Raw genomic sequence first — 21,605 nt, 5'->3', positions numbered from 1 at the left:
ACATTGTGAAACTACAAAAAATGAAATGACCAGACAACAGTCAAATGCATCACATCGTAGTCAACCAATCAGATAAACCGTAAAACACCTCGCCAAAACAGAATTGAATGCCGGTTTATTGTCTCAGTTTTAGAGTTCATAAATTTAGCTATACTTGGAGCCTGAAATTTTTTTTTTTTTTAATTGAATTCATTGGTGTTATTTTATTTAAAAAGAATTGTAGATTTTGACAAACCTTTTATTTTAGAAAGTGTCTATTTGTACGCTTGCCGTACGGACAACCCCCGGTGCTATTGGTACGTTTACCGAAGTACAAGTACATAGCGTCTTGGGGTTAGGGTTAGGATAAGGTTTAGGATTAGGGTTAGGGTTAGAGTTAGGGTTAGGTTTAGGGTAGGGTTAGGGTTAGGGTTAGGTTTAATCTTAGTCACGTGACCTAAAGTGGCCAAATAGGGGCGCTGCGTACGGATAGAAGGTCGGTATATTGATACAGCAACTGCCTTTATTTTATACAAATGCCTTTGTGGAAAATAAATTAAGTTCCAAAATTGTGACAGATTTCATTTCTTCCTTTTTAAGTTTATATATGAGATGTTTACTGTATGCAAGGGAACCGTGGCAATATTTATAACCAAGAGTAAATGTGGTGGGTGAAAGTAACGAGTAACTTTTACTTTGAGTACTATTCATTCAACCTACTTTTTACTTGTACTTGAGTATTTCATGTATGACTTACTTGTACCTGTACTTGAGTACAATTCCAATCAAGTAACAGTACTTCTACTTGAGTACATGTCAGTACTCTTTACACCTCTGACTCGTAGTACAGTACTCGTTACACCTTTTGTTACACTTGTAGTATGTGGAAGCATATCTATTTGCTGGAACATATTTTGAAAACTAAAACTTAAATGTGATTTCCTTTATCATTTTAATTAAGTTACAAAATGAGCAACCTTGAAAAAAAAAATGAAAAAGCAGTTTGGTCTATTTATTATTCATTTTATTTAAGAGTTAAAAAAAAAAAGCAGCTATATTCTGAAAATGAAAAGGCATGTCTGTTAATCCATTTTAAATTGAATTATGGTACAGATATGCTTCCATAGTCGTGACACATTTTTCCTGCCTTGTAGTTTGCATGGGAGGAGCTACAGTAATGACCCCTTCAGCGTCACATAGTGGTGAAGTGAAGCACTGCAGACCGCTCTGTTTCCAATGGGCGGGCTCGAGGCTGGAAAGAGTCTGAGCGGACCGTGTGGCGTCTGTGCGTGCGCGCGCGCGTGTGAGGAGCGCGTGCACGGTGACAGCTCTTGATGCTGAGACGCTGCAGCCGCTCGGATTGTCATTGTTGTGTGACGGAGCGAGTCCGAGCAACGTTATTTTCCACACGGCGTCCGAGAAGAAACCAGAAGAGGAAATGGGGAAGGTGGAGGGAGGAATGAAATGCGTCAAGTATCTGTTGTTCGTCTTCAACTTTATATTCTGGGTAAGTCAGTGAATGTTGAAGGTGATTAAAAAAAGACCAAGTGGGAAATTCAGGGAACAAGTGCATCGTGCACGCTGCCAACTCCCACGTGTTGTTTCCGTGATGATGTATATTGTTTGTTCTATGTGTCTTTAGTTTTAAAGTGTTTGTATCGTCACGGTTTATTACTCAGTGTGGCAAATAGAAAAGGTGACAGCCTGAGTGTTTTTTCCCTTTTCTTTCTTCTTTTTACTTTCTATGGCTGGCCGGATTAAAATCACATTTTCCACAGAGGAAAAACCCGCCCCCCTCTTTTTTTTCCCGGGGAAGCGTGTTTTTGAAAGGAAGGTTGAATGAAAAGAAAAAAGTGAATAGTGAGAGATGGGGACACAGCATGGAAAACAAACCATGCCTTTGGAATAGCGGAGTGATACATAGACTTTAAAAAACAAAAAACTAGTCCGTGTGTTCTGCTTAAAAATAAATAAATAAATCAATAAAAACTTAAGGCATAGACGGAAAGTTAACCAGAGAGTCAGGTGGAAGTGAAAGGTGTTGGTGGCCTACTAGTGGGTGTGTATGTCTTAAGCAAAATTTATGTAAATTACATTTAAAAATAGTCAATTTAACAAATCAAACGTTAATAAATAATCTGAGAATTCTGTTAAAAAGTCTGTTTTTGTCCAAAATAGCACCAAATTTAAGAATTGTTTTTCAGAATGTAAGAAAAGTTATATGATTTCTCTGTGGATTTACCTATGTCCTCTTTACAAGAGTAGCGATGCACTGTGACAGTGCATCGCTAGGCCTGGGCAATATATCGAGAGTCTCGATATATCAAGAACATTTATAACAATATAATTTTTTTATTTTGTATTAAAAGACTTTTAAGATAATTTGTAAGTTTTAAGAGTCCTTGTTTTTGCTATTTCTCAAGACAGCATGAAAAACACATGGATTGCTGAGGACGTCCGAACCCAGACCTTCCCCTAAACAAGCCACATTACAGAAGTCACTCACACGTGCTGTACATTATAAGAGAAAAAGCCAAAAGTGGTGCATATTGTGCAGCTGTTGTGTGGCATTTCCCATCAGCAAATTCAACCCAGAATTGTCTTTCTGCTAAAACTTTATTAAGTTAAAAATATTAACATTTCTATCGTACAATGCCACTTTGCGAAAAATGATTGAGATATGAATTTGGTCCATATTGCCCAACCCTAACTGTAGGCCGTGTGTGCCACTGCTAACAAACACCAGTCATAGTGAATTTTCTTTTGTGTGCAAGTGTAAGTAAAATGAGATTTTCCACCTAGCATCTGTGTACTAGATCAGGCATTGAGTGCTCTATGAATGGATCCATTGTGACAGCAGGACAATAGTATTATTTCAATCAGCTGCTCCCTGAGCTGAAGACCCTGTTGGAGTCTTTCTGGTCCCACCGTTTATCACTCAGTACTATTTCTGGTTCGGCACAGCTGGCATCGGACATTTGCAGTGATAGACAGGTGAAAATGCAAATAATGGCCAACAGGGTGAGAAAGGGTGTGGGTGGTTGGTTGCCATGTGGACAAAAGCAAACCTCTGATGACTTGGGGGTGGGGGGGGGGGGGGGGGGGGGGGTAGAAACGACTAACGAACGAACTGGAGAGAAAAGGGTCATTGGCAGATTTAAAGGGATATGCATGTGCATAGTGGAAGCGGGACAGTTGGTATGAGTTTGACCCAGATAGACAGGAAGCAAACCAGAAGCTTGATGGTGTTTTGTGGGATTGTTTTCCTGTGTCAGAGACGTGGGGGGGAAAAAAAAAAAAAAAATATATACATATATATATATATATAATGCTTTGATTGCAAAGAATGTAATCACTGCTTTTAATGAAAGCACGTCTGCTGCCACTCTGCTGATTGTAAAGTGAGCGATAAGAAGTAGGTGATGAGAGCAGCTGGTGGAGGAAGGGCTGATGTGTTTTTTTTTCCAACTCTCCTGTGAGCACTATAGTAGCTGAGCAGCAACAACAGCTTGTTCTGGACTAGGGCTCGGCGATATGGACCAAAACTCATATCTCAATATATTTTCTATATACGATATAAACCTCAATAATTTAAATTCAAATTAAGTTTTACCAAAAAGACAATTCTTGGCTAAATTTGCTGGTGCTTAATTTTTTTTTTTTTTTATAAAACAAACAGCTGCACAATATGGGTCACTTTTGGCTTTTTCTCCTATAAGGGGCAGCACGTGTGAGTGAGCTCTGTTGTGTGGCTTGTTTAGAAGGTCTGGGTTAGGATGCACTCAGAAATCCATCTAACTGCTTCTCCTGCTGTTCTGAGAAGTAGTGAAAGCAGTGACTCCTAAAACAAGTATTTTGATGCGAAATAAGCTATAAAAAAAATACATATATCGATTTAGGTGATATTGTAATTTTCTACTTTGCTAAAATAGAAAATTTGATTTATTTTGAATATTCATATTCATAGTGATATTTATTTCACAAGCAACAAAAACAACAAACAAAACAAAACAACAACAAGAACTAAAACATATTGGTCAGAAATCAATCTACGATAATTTACGACGTAAGAAAAAAAAGATTAAGTGAAAAAATACAATTTTTATTTTATATCTCTGAAAGACAGTACATTGAAAAAGTGTCATATGAACAGTGACACTATTTTAGTCCAACATTTCTGTAAATAAGTGTCAACATACAATGTAAACGAATAAGTATCTCCAGTAGTGCTTTCTGTAAACAAAAAATAGGGTCTTTCTTACACCATTATAGTGCAATATTCCAGTAAACAATATATTGGTTCCTTCAACAAACGGTGACTACATTTCTGTGAAGACCTACCTGCACATGTTAGTGAAAAAGCAGAAAAGGTTTTGAAAATAATAAAATAAATCCAAATATCGATACTTAGCGTGAGCATATCGATAGTCGATCGTGCAAAAAAAAAATCGCGCTATATTGCCGTATCAAAATATTGTCACTTCTACAGTATATATAAAGATATAAGTAAAATAATGTAACAATGATCATTTCTATAAATCAGTATACATTTCAGTTTGTATACATAATTGCATTGGTTAATGATATTAGCGTTAATGGTATGTAGGGATTGGGAATGGTTCACGATGATATTCATGACCTTATCATAATTAGTTAACACACAGATGAGATCACACAGAAACACAAGTTAAATTGTGTTTTAAAATAGTTATTTTACCAGAGCCGTCCCTTACTGACACTTATAAACCACTCTAACCTACCTCATGTTTTTTTTTTACATCTGGCATTATTTTTCTTGTCATTTCACAGGAGTTGTGCCTGAAATCCAATAGAACTTCATTCTTTAACTCACACTACCCCGGCTTTTTTTTAAATGTATTTTTGTATTTTAAAGTAAGCTGTTAAGGTAATACGACTTGTTTTTTTCACCAAAGTTAGACTTTAACCCCACGCCAGTGTTTGTTTATTCTTCATTTTAAAAAAAACAAACTAAAAGAACAACTATTGACCAGATTGGGGCCCTGTAAATAAAGATTTAACTAAAACTTCTCTAGCTCATCTTTTGACACGTGTTTCCTTTCATTTTACATTCACTTAATGCGCTTCCTGTTGCACTGAGTCAAACTGTGTCTGCTTACTATCAGCTCAACATCCCACGTCAGCCTGTGGTTCACCATTCCATCCCAAATAACTAAGGGTGCACCCTAGGTTCTGTTGAGCTTTGTTTGGATGCGTTTACCTCATTTTTATCAGCTTGTAAAATACAAAAAAGTTATTATACATTGTAAATTTTGTAAATATTAGTACGCACAATTTTTAGGGCAGATGCCGATATTGGTGTTTTTAAAAAGCTGATATCCGATTTATGTATATATGAAATGAGAACATTGATACACACACGATATACAGTATACTGGAACACAAATTCTTATAATACCCAATGATTCATGTTAAAACATGTTCAAAAATAAAGTAAACATGGATAAAACAAAAAAGGCAAAATAAAACTGTAACTAATGAACTAATGCACTTCTCACAGTGTTCTCAATTCATTCAAAAAAGGCAGCTTATAATGCAGAAAGCACAGAGCGACAGAATTTCCATGCAGCAAAAAAGTTATTACATCGGTTGCATATTATGGTCCGACTGATTAATCGGCCGTGCTATTAACCGATTAATCGGTAAGGGCCGAAATCGTCCCGATTAATCGGTGAGGCTCAAGTACATACAAGTTTCATTCTTCCATTTTGTATTTGCATATTGTCTTTGTGTTTATTTGCTTTAAAAAAAGAAAAAAAGTATGGTTCGACAACCCTTTTAAAGGTGCTAACTGAAAGCTTTTAGACCTTTAGATATTAAGAGTGGCTATGTCATTGTATTCAGCAATAGATACCACAAACAGATGAGGTGTTTGTCGTTGACGCACAAGCACCCAGGCTGTTTTGTGAGGACCTGTAAGTAAACACCTTCCAACACCAGTGATTATCACAGCTGATGCTTCCTTAAACACACATCAGTTTGAAAAAATTGTAAGTCAGCCTGACTATGATATGAAATAATGCGTCATATTTGCAAGTTTTCTTTATAAAAGGGAAAGCAACAGTTTTCTCTGGCTCAAATTTAGAGTTTAGAGTGTGTTTAATTTAAGGTCCACAGGCTTCTGTCTGGTGTTGTTAAATAGTTTAGATTACACAACATGTTATTTAGATTTTTAGATTTCTTTCTTATGTCATTTTCTTACATTTTGACCACTTATGCTGCAGCTTTGTACGAATATTCAACAGTTTTCCAGCATTTGTTCCTTGACAAAATACTTGATTAAGAAGCTTAATGTTTGCCACCCTGTCTGTCTCGCCCAGCACAATGAGACTAACTCTGCCCATAATTACCCACTACACTATTTACACTTTCCTTCTGCTCATCATTTTTAATGTGCACTTGCATCTGTTTTTCCAAACACATGCCAGACACAAGACTATTTTTGACCACTTCAAATTATTCACTGTTTACTGCTGCTTTCTAAAAAAAAAAAAAAAGAAAAGTGATCTCTGACTGGCTATGTCATATGTAGTTTTTTTTGTTGTTTTTTTTTTTAAATGTTTCTTATTTGCAACAAAATTGTCTCTTTCTAACCCATAGAGTGCATGTGTATAATGTCACAGACTTCCTAAGACCAAGACCACAACCCTCTGTCAGCACTGCGCCTGTTCTCATGGAAAATCCCCTCACAAACACACTATTTAACAGCACTGTTAAAAACTCAGGCTGAACACTGTGAAAGCGTTGACACAGATTTCCATTCCTATATTCAGAGACACTGATATTTGGGCAGAGAAAGGTGAGAGAGATATATCTGAGTTTAAGAAAAGATGCTTCAGTCGTTTTGTCTGAGGGTGGCTAACGGAGAAGGGCTACTTTAAAGAACAGCTATCGCTTTTTAGCCCCCCTACTAATTCAGTTTATTCTCTGCTTTATTGTGTCTCCTCCTATTGTGCGTTAAAGCGTATAGTCACAGCGACACAGTGGGTCTTTGTCCTTTGCGTGAGGTGGGAGGTAGAGGCCAAGATGAGGTGGGGTCAGGGGGCGGGGTCAGTTTGGGAGCTTGAGAGGCAAAAAAAGGAGTGTGTGTGTGTAGTAGATTGTATGGGGGGGTTAAAAGCATAGAGAGTGGTAATGGGCCCTTTGGGATTGTCAGGCCCATGAGTGCCTGTGATGAGTGTATTTAGTACGCCAGCCAACTAACCAACTGCATGGTTTACCAGAAAAAGGTTAAGAGAAATGCTTTTAAATCTGCTGGATAATTGTATTTTTTTATTTTTTTTCAGATAAATCCATATACATAGTTAATTGATGAATAAATCGAAGATCATTTGCTAAAAAAAAAGATGTAATGGGTTGAAATTGCTGCTCGTTTTCATCTCGTTTGTTGACATTTTCGCACATTGCATTGTGGGATGTGGAGTCGCGGAAACTGGTGCATGGAAGTGTTTTTACTTTATTCTGATATCACAGGGAATACCGGGAACAAATTACAATAAAAATGGTGTCAAGTTTATTACTGACCTCGTTTCTGGTGAAGAAACACAAGAAACCACAGTAAGAATGAAGTAAAATCACTTCTGCATCTGTTTATTGGACTCCACATCCCACAATGCAATGCATGAAACTTTTCAGAAGATTTCAATAAGAGAATTTTTATAGTGGAGACCAAATCAAACTTTCGAGCAGCAATTTTAACTAATTTTCCATTGTTCGATTTGTCAACGAGCAGAGGTGTAAAGAGTATCTTACTCATGTAGAAGTACTGTTACTTGACTGAAATTGTACTCGGAAGTACAAAAGTAAGTCATACATAAAATACTCAATTAAATAGTACTCAAAGTAAGAGTTACTTGGTACCAAAGTTTATATTTTGGTATAAATCTTGCCACGGTTCCCTTGCATACAGTAAACATCTTATGTATACATTTTTTTTAAATAAAATAATACCAATGAATTAAATTCAAAATAAAAGAAAAATTCTCAGGCTCTAATAATAGCTACATTTATGAATTATAAAGCAGGGGTTCTCAACTGGTCTCACCCTGGGACCCACATTTTGCCACGGTTATTAAATCACCACCCATTTTGCTGACCTGAAATCAATACCGTACTGTGGATCATTAAGGTACCAATTATTTAAAATAATTTACTTAGTAACGGTTGGGTGTAGAAATGTAACAAATTGCTTCTTTTAAAACGTACTTAAAGCTGATATCCAGAGTTTCTGAGTGGGCGTCTCAGTGTCCCGCCCTCAACAGCCTCACTTCCTCCCACTGCCTCTGCAACCTACCAGAAGCCACGCCTCTACTTTTCTACACGTGCATCGCGTAACATAACAAGGTCGCATTGATATAGGTCTATGAGTCAGGTAAGAGCCAAAATCATATTTACCTGTTTGTTGTTGTGACGCGCGGCCTTGTTTCCGCGCACAGTTCAGCTTTCACTTTGACAGTCTCAAAAACAGGAACTCGAAGCCTATTGGCTGGGCGCACTCGGCGATCGTTTCCATTTGTATAGGGGTCTATAGAATGAAGGAGGGACTTATATATACATTAATGTATATGAATGACCACCAGCAGTAGACCATAGTAAAAGACTAGTTAGGTATTTTTTTGCATTTCAAAAGAATCATACATAAACATAGATTTCTCAGAAACTCCGGATATCAGCTTTAAGTAAAATTACTGATTTAGAAATATACTCAAAAAAAGTACAAGTGCCCATAAAAGCTACTCATTTACAGTAACGTTAGTACTGTCTATGAGGCCTAGACTTTGATCCAATAAAAAAATGATCGTGGGTCGCAGCTTTAAATATAGTCATGAGGGTGAAAAGGTTTGTCTGAGTGAGCATACCAAGACTGAGGTCTCCTTGCCTTGTATGGTACCGTACATACAGTATAACAGCTATATCTGTTTATCTTCCACTTATCTTTGCGACACACCGATGTAAAACAGATTCACAGGCTCTAATCCTGCTTTGCATGGTGTCTGTGCTGGGCTGTATTGCAGTGTGTGTGGAACCAGCTCAGCTGTCCCATACATCACCACTCCTGACACTAAATCCACAGTTTGGGAGGAAGCTGGCTTCCTAAGGCCTGTCCTGTCTGTGTTTTACAGCCGAGCAACTGGCTCTGCCTCAGACAGACGCTATGAAATATAACCTGCAGGAAAAAGGAGATTCATTACACAGTGAGGATGAGACACAAACAAGGGTGACAGGCCATCTGGCATACCGGGCATCATCCCGGTGGGCCGGTCCGCTATGTTTTTTCTTTTATGATGACTAAGTGGAGACAGACATGGTAACAGGTGGCCAAAAATGGTCCAAAAGTGGGAAGAAAGGAGTGAAAAGTGACTAAAATGGTCCAGAGGCAGTCAAGAGTGGCCAAAAAATGGGCAAATAAAGAGGAAACCGGTGGTATGTAATGTCAAAATGTAGCTTTAATGGGCAAAATGTGGCAAACAATAGTGAAAAAGGGCAAAAATGTGGAACAAAAAGGAAACAAGTGGTATTTATTGGGTAAAAGTGAGCTTATTAGGATGAAAAGTGGACAAAAAAGGACAAAAATTTGATAAGTGTCAAATGGACAAAAAATATTTATTGGCAAAAGTAGCTAACATCTGAAAAAGTTTCAGAACTTTTTGAAAAGGGGAAAAAATTTGACAAAGGAAGTTGCAAAATGGCCAGAGGAAACGGTTAAAAAGGGTTTAAAAAGTTCCTTCCGTTTATGGTTTTCTGAGGGAATAATAATTCAAATTAAGACATAAAAAGCCACATGTTGAGCATCACTGACTGCATAACGGCTTCTATGTGGTGCTTCTGACAATGTAGTGGCCTGGTTTGGACAGAAAACACCAGGGTACCCCTGGAAACAAAAAGGAAGAACGAAGATGTTTTTTAAACAAAAGGCCTGAATGTGAACTAAATAGAAAATTGTTTGTTTTTAGCAACTCAAATTAAATGTTTTCAGACAGGATTGTCCTCAGGGGGCAGGGGACTGTGTGATCATTAAAACCTCTGAGTATTGAACTGTGAAACAGTGACCACAGTCTGTAGTCTATCCGTTTGAAATCTGATATACTTTCACACACTGTAAACACATTTTCCTTTGCACTTTTCCCACCACAGAGAATAAACTTTCTTATAGTTAGTTTGGTTATTAAATGGCTTCACAAAGATTTAGCACTGAGGAGGACTTTTTTTCTCTTTGATACAGACAGCAACATAGATGAAGGAAAATATGAGCATTGCCTGACCACATTTCCTAACAGTCTGCTTAAACAGCTCCATTTCCATGCACAGCAAAACAGGTCATTTTCCACTTACAGCTAAGCCAGAGATCACTGAAGTGTGCTTTACAGTTACTCTAGTGATATTTGTCAGGATAGACAAGTCTGTAATGTTTGCATGATCTACCCACTGACATACAGTCCTGTTGTTGTACAAGAAAATGTAGTTTTTTTAGTCCGTCTGTGGTAGAGTTTTGTGTAAATTCTGAATGGCATTAAGACAAAAGAAAAAAAAAAGGGGGAGTCATGCTGTTACAGTTGCACTTGTAAAGAATGCTTAAATCAGTGTTTCTCAAATGGGGGTACGTGTACCACTTGGGGTATGTGATGACACTACAGGAGGTACTTGAGAGAGATCGAGAGAGAAGAAAATTAACAAATGCAATCATTAAAAATATGGGGTTCTATTTCATAATATTTTGTGAGATGTCTCACTATGGGATACACACTCCCTGTAGCCCTCAAAAGCACTTTTTTTCAATCCGCCAAGCCCTGATTGGCTGGAAAAGAACTGTCCATCCGCCAGGGACATTCCCACCCTCTATAAGAGGGAGGGCGAATGTGCAGTTCCTCATTCAAAAACCTCTTCTCTCTCTCATGCACATCCACCGTATAAACGCATTGCGTTGACCACAACAGGTCGAGAAGCAACCAACGCTTACCTTGCTCTGCTCGGTAAGTGCTGCTCCTTCAGAGGCAAGTGAAATTCAGAGCTCCGGCTGTCGGCTCTCTTCCAACGCTGTGGCTTCGGCGCACGCTGGTACTCAAGTGGCTCTCTCACTCGGGTGTCCGTTAGCTGCTCCAACCTCTGCACCGACAGGTCCATTTGACGCCTCCGGGCTGGTGTGTGCTGTCCTTCACTGCCGCAAGGCCTGAAAACCCAGAGCCTCAGCTCAGGCTGACTGCTCCTTCCAACATTGCCGCCCCACCGTGCACGTTGGCCTCCAGCGGCCTCACTCCGGTACGACCCCGGTGACAGCCATGCTGCTAGATCTGTGCCGCAAGGCTAGAGCTCACGGACCCACGCACATCTGCTGCCATTCCAGACCACGGCCCTCGATGCCCTCTGGGCTCCTGCGCACAGAGGTCTCTCTCCTGAGCCTTCACCACCGTTTAAGGCCCGTTTTGCAGCTCCATACCTTGGTACCCGAGCTCCCAAAACCCAGCTGCCGTTCAAAAAGAGTCAACGCTGTCCCCGACGTCTCGGACGTACGGCGCATGTTGTCCTGCATCCCTGTAGCCATCATGTGGTAGCATAAAAGCTACCTGCTCACCCGTCACAGGTATTGCTTATGTGGCAATGGCCCCCAAAAACAATGGGGCCTATGAGGGTTGGGGTTTGTTGCTGCCTGAGGGCCTGCACGCACACTCAACTCAATGTCCCGCCACGTCCTGGGTTTTGTTCAGGGGAGTGTCTGTTCAGGACATTTGTGCAGCGGTGAGTTGGTCCTCGCCCCTCACGCTTGTCTGGGTTTACATGCTGCACTGTTTTTGCTGTCCTTCAGTATAACACTCTGCCTTGCGTGCTGGTATTTTTCGCTCGATAAGCATGTCTGCACTACGGGAGCTGCCATATCCCATAGTGAAACATCTCACGAAATAATATGAAATAGAACTATAGGTTACTTTCGTAACCCCTGTTCTGAGTAATATGAGTGACATGTCTCACCAGACAACTCTTCTTGCTCGAACGAGTGAGAAGAGGTGCTTATTTTGAATGAGGCACTGCACTTCCGCACTCCCTCTTATTGAGGGTTAATGTCCCTGGTGAATGGACAGTTCTTTTCCAGCCAATCAGGGCTTGGCAGACTGAAAAAAGTGCTTCTGAGTGTGTGATCATTGTCCCATGGTGAGAAATCTCACTCATATTACTCATGGAACCCGGGTTACGAAAGTAACCTATAGTTTTCCAGTGTTTCTTTTTAGTTAAAATTATAATCATACCAAATATTACTCGCAAAACAAAAATGCACAAAATAAGAGAAAAATATATTGAATAAGAAAAAGAACAGAGAAACACCAACAAAATACACAAAATGACACACGCACCAAGAGAGAAAAATACTTACTATTACCAGCAACACACAAAAAGACAACAGACACACTAAATGAGAGAAATATAACAAACGTACAAAACGACTTAAACAACCAAACACCAAAAAAATGCACACTGAGAAACGATAATTTAATTACCAACAACACACAAAAATGTCAACAAAAACGCACAAAATAGTTGAAAAATATACTGAATAATAAAAAGAACAGACAAACCAAAATAAAATTACACAATAAAAAACACAATGATCATGGAAATTATCTTGAATAGAACATGAACTGAAAATACAGTAGTCAGTCTTGGTCCCACACCAGGCGGTGGATGACTGTAAATGATATAATTGATAGAAATAAATCTAGAAAGAAGGCACTAAATACTGTTTCAGTCTACTTATTTACAAAATGAGATTCTTTAAAATGTTCCATCGTTATGTTCTAAAGTAATTTTTTCAGTCAGACAAAGGGGGTACTTGGATTTAAAAGTTAGCGAAAGGGGATAGTTGAGCTAAAACAGTTTAAGAAATGCTTAAATGCTTAAAAGAATCAGACAAACTGACCACAGATCAAAGGAAATACGGAGGAAAAAAGTTTTTACGGAGCAGTCAATAAAAAACACTTCTTCAGAGATGCTGCTTCTTTGGCAACCTGTTTATTGTCAATCTTTTCGCAGAGAGATGGAAACGCATCAGGAGTCAGTTTTGATCAAAAGGAATACAGTTAAAATGTACAGTATACTCCTGTTTGACATTTACAGAAATGTGACTCTTTCCCTCTAATATTCACTCAATATTACAAATAAACCCTGTCATTTACCGGCTGCTGATGTCTCTTTGCAGTTGATGGGCTCCTTCGTTTTGGCGGTTGGATTGTGGCTGCGCTTTGACCCTGAAACTGTCTCACTCCTGGGTAGTGACAAGGCTCCAGACACTTTCTTCATAGGTAAGAATTGTGCCTAAACTAACATATTTAAAGGTTTCATTTTTGCAAGTATGTGTCAGTGACTCCCACTGGTATTGCTGATTGATTTGAAGCACATGTTGCAGTATTTTGTTGGGTTTTTTCTGTATTGAATCTGTGAATGGACACTTACTGATGTCAATTTAAAAAGATATTTCCTGTTTAAGTCATTGCTTTGGATTGTTGTTTCCCTTATGTACTGCTTGAGTTTTTGTTTTTATGAGCTCATGTTGCCAAGGGAACCACTTAGAATTAATCAAGGGAAGATTTTTTTCATCAATCAATTTGAAAACATGAGCAAAAAAATGAGACTTGAGTAAATTGAGTCTCTATGAATGCTTCTTTGATGATTTTCCACAAGTTCTGGTGTTTGTTTTCTCCTTGGTTTTTTGGAATACTTAAGATTTTCATGCTAAAAACTAGAGCGACAATGACTGCTGCATAAGCCGGGACTTCAAGAGGGGAAACAACATGGCTTTACCCCACATGAGCAGAGATGGAGGAGTGAACAGGTGTACACACAAACCGGTCATCAGAAAGAAAGAAATTAATGAAATGGGAATTTTATACACATTTTGAAAGCAATTTTATGAAAAAAAATTAAATGTAAGTTATTAACGCCAATGGTAGTTTGTAAGATCTTTCACTTTCCATCCCTAAGAGACCTATTCAAGTTTGAAATCGAGAATTTAGAGGTCCAGTGTTTGAAGTTAGTTATAAGTAAGTATTCTTAGCGGTGTCACGATCCGATATTGAGATCGGCTATCAGCCAGAAAACGAATATCGGATTTTATTGGACTGCATATAAAATCGCCGATATACTATATATTCATTTTTTGGATTCATTTTTTCAATGTCTTCCATTTTATTTTTTAATTTCTTTTAATCAATCACAGAATATTCTTATTCTAAAAGGTTAATTATATGTAATCCATTGGTTTATAATAAATGGGTCTGTTTTTTTTTTAATAATCAAGTTTTTTCTAACATTCCACACTACAAAATAAGTAATAAAAGTATGTATAATTTGTGCTGATATCGGATCAATATAGGTATTGACCAATACCAAGGCTGTAATATCTGTATCGTATCGGAAGTGAAAAAGTTGTATAAGGCCGTCCTCACATCTATAAAAGGATAAATGAATAATGCATACTGACGTGCAAAATTAAAGGTTTATTTGCATGCTACAATATAGTCTTAAACAATTGGAAATCTGGCTTTTCTTATGGAACAAATCCTAATTAAATGTACTATAACTAAGGGAACTGAGGGAAGGATGGACAATGGCAGATATTGATTAGGGTAGTTCACAAAATGAAAGACCACCAAATTTTGCCAGATCGCTTTTTGCCCTGTTCACAATGACGTTGTAATCATCCATACCAAAAATGGAGTCATTTGCTGCAAATTTAGGGGTAGCACCGTTTTTGTTTTTTCCTATTTTCAGGAATGGTGTCTGAACTGGGTAACACTTAACTTAAGTTTTATACATACGGCTGATATTACGCTGTCATTATCTGTCATTAGCATGAATAAGGTGTCATGAAGGCTGTCATTAAGACACTTTTGGAGCTATTTTTTGGGTTAGGTGGAGGGATCTAATGGGGTTAGGGTTAGGTAGGGTAACGAACAACACTTATTGACAGCCTTCATGACACATAATTCATGCTAATGACAGGTGTCATGTCATAATAATGACGGCATAATGTCAGTGTTACCCAGTTCAGACACCATTCCTGAAAATAGGAAAAAACCAAAAACGGTGCCACCCCTAAATTTGCAGCGATTGGCTCCGTTTTTGGTACAGTTGATTACAACGTAATGTGTTACCCTGAACTGTTCTAATGTTCTTACTCATTTAGTATAAATACTGAGAGAAACTATTAAGGACCATACTGACCTTTATCTCGTTAAAGTTCCACATATCTTTGGAAGTTACGCATTCTTTGATTGAGCAATAAAAATTGTGAGAAAGTGTGCCACCCTTTAGGTACGGTACATTGGCTCAATTTTTGGTACAGATGTTCAAAATATCAATAGGAACAAGGCAAAATGTGACCTGGCAAAATTTGGATAACTTTATCATATTATGAACCATCGTAATAATGATTGAAACCCTTGATCTTGTATAGTTGAATACCTATCTGTTGATCATCAATTAAGAGAGAGGTTTTCACATTATGACATGACAGTGTGGTTTTGGGGTATGTGTGTGTGTGTGTGAAGGTACTTGTGTATAAAACAGACCATGTCCTTCAGCCGATGGTGGGTGGTGTCCTTCTGGTCCTCTGTTACTTTTAAAGCTACACGTGGCTTTGACAGTGAGAGCTCTGTCCCTGCAGACACAGCTGAGAGTGCTCATCAGTTGCTAAGCCTTGTTACCATGGAGTCAAATCCATACAGGCCTTCACCTTTTTCCACCTCTGTAACATTAGAACCTGAAAATACCTTGAGATTCTAAACAAAACGAAGAGAATGCAATGTTTTGAGTTTAAATGTTATCTCCAGAAAACAGCTTTGTCGTCAAGCATGCTAAACAGACGCTGAACCCATGGAAAGAAGGGACACTTCACTCAAAGTAGTTATTGTTTTTGTAACCATTATCTTGTATATACCAGTACTGTCCTCCTCACTCCCACCAAAGCCTGTGTCCACTCCCAACTCATTTTCCACCAGACTGCTGCCTCAGCTGTGTGAGAACACACTTCCTCCCTGTAGACCTATCTGTGATGTGATGTATGCATCCTAATGAGTGTTGGAATGGGTGTGCAGAGCGTCTAAAAGTACTCAGAGCAGCTCTGTATGGCTTCACAGCTGAGCGCTAAATGAGAGTTTTACAAAGTGTTTTACATGGCACCTCATAAAACTGTGACATCCAACAACACGTATTGGTCTTTCTAAGAAAGCTCACAAAGCTCCAAATATTGCTGGAAAACTGGCATCATGTTGTGGGATCAACTTTGGGCTGAATGGTAGACACATTTCCAGCAATGTGCTGCCACCTTTAGGTGATAGGAGGTAATTGCACAGAAAACACGTAAAAACCATGTATATTTCAGTGCCTGTTTGTCTGATATAGGGTTGACATGTCAGATTTTTCCCGTTTCCCTCAGGTGTGTACATACTGATTGGTGCTGGCAGTCTGGTGATGTTAGTCGGCTTCTTTGGCTGCTGTGGAGCTGTCAGAGAATCTCAGTGCCTGCTGGGTTCAGTGAGTACACAGTAGCGTTAGGATCAATTACAATTACGTATTCAATTATCCATGTTCAATAACAACCTTTTTTCATAATTAATTACTATTCAAATTACAATTATAATTTTCCCCTTGAAAGTCAATTAAAATTACGTTCTGAATTACTGAAGTTCAATTACAATTAATCACAATTAAGCTTTTTATACATAAGCCCAAGCGTAACCTTCCTTTTGTGTTAGCTTTCTGTTAGCATCTCTTATGATAACTGGTCAGTTTGACCCATGTCCTAAATCAGCTGTAAAATGCACTAATAAATATTATCTATCATCTAATTAGTTTCTCATCTCTTGGTTATCTTGAAAATATTGGTATGAATATTTTTGGTGTGAGCCTTATTTCTGTCAGTATACCCCTAGTTTTAAGTTATTTTTAAATGAATTCTCAAGAGAACAGACAGGTAAACTTCATATGAAACATATTTTAACTAGAGCACTCGGAGAGCGCAGACCTCCGCCAAGTAGCTCATTTCCACCCATATTCAAAATCAGAATCCTTTTATTGTCATTGTTACTTTTTAGAAGCATAAAAAAATAAAAAAAAATAGCAGCTCTTGTAAAAAAAAAAAAAAGTGTGAACAACAGAAGGTTGTGCAAAGAATCAAAGTCTGTAAAAAAAAAAAACTGCAAAATAAAACAGAATAGTGCAGGACATTATTATCTTAAAAAAACTGTATAGTCCCCAGAGGATATTTACAAGACAAGAGGGGTATTTTACAAGAAAAGAGGGGTATTAAAACTGCAGATTCAGGGTTTGTTGAGGTTTGAGGCGTTCGGGGCAATAACAGCTCTTGGGTAGAAACGATTTTTGAGTCTGTTTGTTTTTGTCTTCATTGCGCTGAAACGCCTCCCTGAGGGCAGAAGTTGCAAAAGGTGGTGACCGGGGGTGTGAGGGGTCCCTAAGGATGTTGTGATTTAAAGAGTGTAGCACACATTATTTTCCTACCACTACTACATTACCCATAAGCCACCGCGCTTAAAGGAGCAGGCAAATTTCTTCCAAATCCGTTCTTAACTTTTTAAGTTATCTTGCAAACAAACAAACAGACAAACGCAGGGTAAAACATAACCTTCCCATTAGTAATAATTGTTAACTACGTATGTGTAGGACATAGAACTGTAATATGGTTCCTCAGGTTTGCGTTTGATTAAACTGGAATTGACAGTTTTTTCAATTACGTCAAATTAAGTATCAATTACATATTTATAATTGACCCCAACCCTGGTACACAGTCACATAAATTGTCACGGAAACCGAAGAAAATGTTGTTTTGTGTGTGTCTGTTAGCGTTTAGTTTTACCTGTCCTTTCTTTTTCAGTTCTTTGCCTGTTTGCTGATCATCTTTGGGTCTGAAGTGGCAGCTGGGGTGTTTGGATTCCTAAACAAAGACAAAGTGTGTTTCCACAGCATTTACTTCTTGTGTTAAATGAATGTGAGAATGCAGAAAGGCTTTTAATCATTTTTGTGTCTTCACTCACAAATAGATTATTGAAGATATTCAGAACTTCTACGCTAAAACCTACGACGAAAACAACAATGGAACACTGGTCACCACCTACCAGAAAGTGGTAGGTGAAAAATAAGTCCATGTAAAAGATGTACAAACACAGAAAAACATTATAGGTGCTGCTTTCAAACAGCTGTCAATAATTCAGTTATTAAGACAAAGATCTGATAATGGACAAATTGTATCTACACAACGTCCATAATTTGTTTTTAACAATGATTTTATCGGTACCATTTGTGTAAAAATGTCATTTTTGCATTGATTCCAATTGTTTGTATTTCAGCAAAATTAAAAAGGCTGTAAAAAAAATGTTTTTGGAGTTACCGTTCTGATATTTTTTTTCATGAGATGTTTTGAAAATGTGTTTAGCAAGAATTTGCAAGTATTTGTTTACAACGCTGTTTACAGTCAAACATTTTGATGCACTCTTGGCTCAATTATTTGATGAATCAAAAATCTGTGTGGGAGGAGATAGGGTTGATAAGTGTAACAGTTTTGGAACCGAGTGATGGACTTCATGTTTTGCAATAGGTTTAAATATACAAAAGTTTCTTTAGCATTGGGGCTACATTTTTGGCAAAAGTTGCATATTTGTAGCACATTGGGATGGGACTGGACCGTTGTTCAATATGTTGTAGTTTTTCACTCATGGGAAGTACGATTTTCTTGGAAGAAGAAGAAGAAGCTGCTGCAGAAGAAATAGAAGCTACAAAAAAAGAAGAGATAAAAAATCCAGCCATTTTACTGGAAATGAATTACTCTTTTTTTTCTACTTTTAGCTGAACTGTTGTGGAGCCATAAATAACCCTTGTGCAGATCAGGGATCAGATTTCAAGGTGAGATCAATGACTACAGTTTTGACCCATACAACACGTCCACGTTCGTGTTAATCACAAACACTGCGTCGCTCCTCTGTGATCTGCAGGACTGTGAGACTGGCATCAAAGACTTCTTCAACAATAAGCTCTACGTCATTGGGTACGTGGGCATCGGCATCGCTGGAGTCATGGTGAGAAAAGCACATGTCAGACACTCATAAACACATCATAACTAACATCATAACACGACTTCCACTGAACCATAACAGTAGAGCTAACATTGGAATGCACGTAATCTTACGTTGGCCATTGGTTAAAGATTGGACTGTTATTTTACTGCTATGTTTATTAAGAAACATTTCATTATGTTAAAGCCCAAAGGTCCTTAAATATAATTATTCTTATAGTAGGGAAAGACACCAGACATTACTACTAGTAATTGTTTTCCACTTCCAGCCTCTAAACCTAATGCAAGACAACGCACTGTTACGTACAGAGGAATGAAAATATGGATCATTCTGTCACCTTTCATTACTTATTTAGAAATTAAAATAGGTTGAAAAAATATCTAATCTTACAGAAAATCCAGTCTCAATCCAAATATTTCTGATTACATGATCATCAATGGAAAATTTCCGTGGAAACTATTATGTCGTTTTGGTGAACTTACCCTCCACCATTCTGAGCTAAATTGAATGATATACTGTATAGACAAAAACAAAAAGGAAAAGTAGTAAAGTGGTAGGTTTATTGTTGTCGACTCATTGTTTGTTTTTTATTGTTTGATTTTTGTCTGTTTTGTGTTTTGTTTAAGTTGACTATTATAATCAAATCAAACTTTATTTATATAGCACATTTCATGCATGAGGCAACACAATGTGCTTCACAGTCAAAAACAAGTCATCTTAATGATCACTTGCAAATTAGAAATACAATATATAAATTCTGAATAAGAGCTCAACATGCACATAAAAATTATCCACATAATGTAATGTTGACTTATGTGGTCGCCAGAAAGAGTAGATATTAACTTTTTTTGGTAGTGACTAATAGGGATACAAATAAACTAATACATGTGTGTGTATGTGTATTTATATATATATATATATATATATATATATATATATATATATATATATTTTTTTTTTTTTTTTTTAAACTCATGAGAATGAGCAGTTTGTGTTTTCTTTTCCTCAGATCATCGGTATGATTTTCAGCATGGTGCTGTGCTGTGCCGTTCGCAACAGCAGGGAGGTCATCTGAGCTGGAACCATAACCTCTGACCCTCACCCGTACTGCGTCCATCCCCAAATGACTCTCAGATCAAATGTCAAACTCCCAACATAGGGAACCTGAAAGTCCTTCCACTCTGGTGCTCGATCTCCCTCCCCCCTCAGCGATTTCATTCCAAGTATTGATCTTATTTCCCAGTTACATACTTGACTTGTTATAAATCAACATTTCCAAAATCTGGTGGGAACAGTACAACTCATAAATTGACCAGACAATCTGCCAAACTATTTTTATTCTTAGTTGCCATTTGGCAAACATTACAGATTTTCACCCACATACTGACACAGTGGTGTTGATTCTTCTTTCACACAGCAGTGACACTGACCTTTGGGCTGTGGGAAACTCAAGCCTTACTGAGCAATCTGTCCAAACGGCAACGCACAAAAAATGAAAACACGCACAGAAATACAAACACAGCTGGGTTTTGTCACATGCCATCCGCGGCCTTAAATTAGATTGCTGGCTTTAATCAGAATCCCTATTGGTTCAACCTAGAAAACTGCAGAAACTACCATTTACAACAAAAATACTGGCATCGTTTCAGAGTTTAAATGATTTCTTGGATATACTGTATATACTTTACTGCCAAGACTGCATCTTCCTTCCAATTTCATCTGTGATAAAGAGATAAACTACAAATAAATCATCTGTTAGGTTAATCAACTGCTATTGTTGGAACACAGTGCACCAGCTTCCAGCTTTTCACCACAGAGGAGACCAAAATTTAGGTTATACATACAGTGCCTGTAATTGATGGATGACTTCAAGTTCAGAATAATGTCATTACAACTTTAAAGTACATAAAATTATTCCTGAAAGAATGTAACGACCAAAATTGGTAAGAAAAAGCAAAAAAAAAAAAAAAAAAAGACTATCATGATGGATTTGGTTCTCAAAAACAAAGGAAGGTTTGCTAATAGTCATATAAAGCATTATTCTCACTTTTGGATATATTTTCTGCAGCTTTTATCGTACAAATCTAACACAAAAACAACTTAATGTGATAGTCTAAAAGTACATACAAAAGTTGTGTAAAAAGAAAGGAAATTAATAGTCTACCAATGAAAAGTCATAACATGCCCCTTTAAATCCTCCTGATCTATACATCTGACTAAGAAAACGTGCTCTCTTACATAAGAGTGTGTCTCTGTGGGAAATGCCTGCCGAAGCGTGTCAGTGTATGGCTATGTTTACAGTCTAAACATAAGCTAGTCGAGACACTCAGAATAGCAACGGGGGCTACATGGGTTTATCATCCAAACTCAACATCTGATTTCCTCTGCGTTCTTCTTTATTCCCCCTCTGTGCCTTCAACATAGCCGTTACATTTTGAGGCAGTGGTTCTCTCATACTTCTTGTTTTTTGATTAGATCCAGTTGAATAGAGGTATCAATGTATCCATTTCATCA

General features: G+C 37.8%; 1 protein-coding gene across 1 annotated transcript; it reads left to right on the top strand.

Annotated features, from left to right (window-relative positions):
• Nucleotides 1–1,250: 1,250 nt before the first annotated feature.
• On the top strand, nucleotides 1,251–21,165 carry tspan2b (tetraspanin 2b). Its single transcript, XM_028452330.1, has 8 exons — nucleotides 1,251–1,486; nucleotides 13,205–13,307; nucleotides 16,442–16,539; nucleotides 17,897–17,971; nucleotides 18,063–18,146; nucleotides 18,865–18,921; nucleotides 19,011–19,094; nucleotides 20,101–21,165. The coding sequence occupies exons 1-8, from the start codon at nucleotides 1,418–1,420 to the stop codon at nucleotides 20,164–20,166; spliced, it is 636 nt and encodes a 211-aa protein (XP_028308131.1). The 5' UTR covers nucleotides 1,251–1,417; the 3' UTR covers nucleotides 20,167–21,165.
• The last annotated feature ends 440 nt before the right edge of the window (nucleotides 21,166–21,605 follow it).

This window comes from Gouania willdenowi, chromosome 7 (genome assembly GCF_900634775.1).
Source record: "Gouania willdenowi chromosome 7, fGouWil2.1, whole genome shotgun sequence".
Lineage (NCBI taxonomy): Eukaryota > Metazoa > Chordata > Actinopteri > Blenniiformes > Gobiesocidae > Gouania > Gouania willdenowi.
Note: the sequence above shows the minus strand (reverse complement) of the source record. Positions and strands in the feature narration are given on the sequence as shown.

Excerpts from the sequence above, each read along its gene's own strand:
- tspan2b (XM_028452330.1), top strand. The coding sequence starts at position 1,418 with ATGGGGAAGGTGGAGGGAGGAATGAAATGCGTCAAGTATCTGTTGTTC. Across the intron at positions 16,540-17,896 it reads CTCAGTGCCTGCTGGGTTCA|TTCTTTGCCTGTTTGCTGAT; the intron begins GTGAGTACACAG and ends TTTCTTTTTCAG. Across the intron at positions 17,972-18,062 it reads GATTCCTAAACAAAGACAAA|ATTATTGAAGATATTCAGAA; the intron begins GTGTGTTTCCAC and ends ACTCACAAATAG.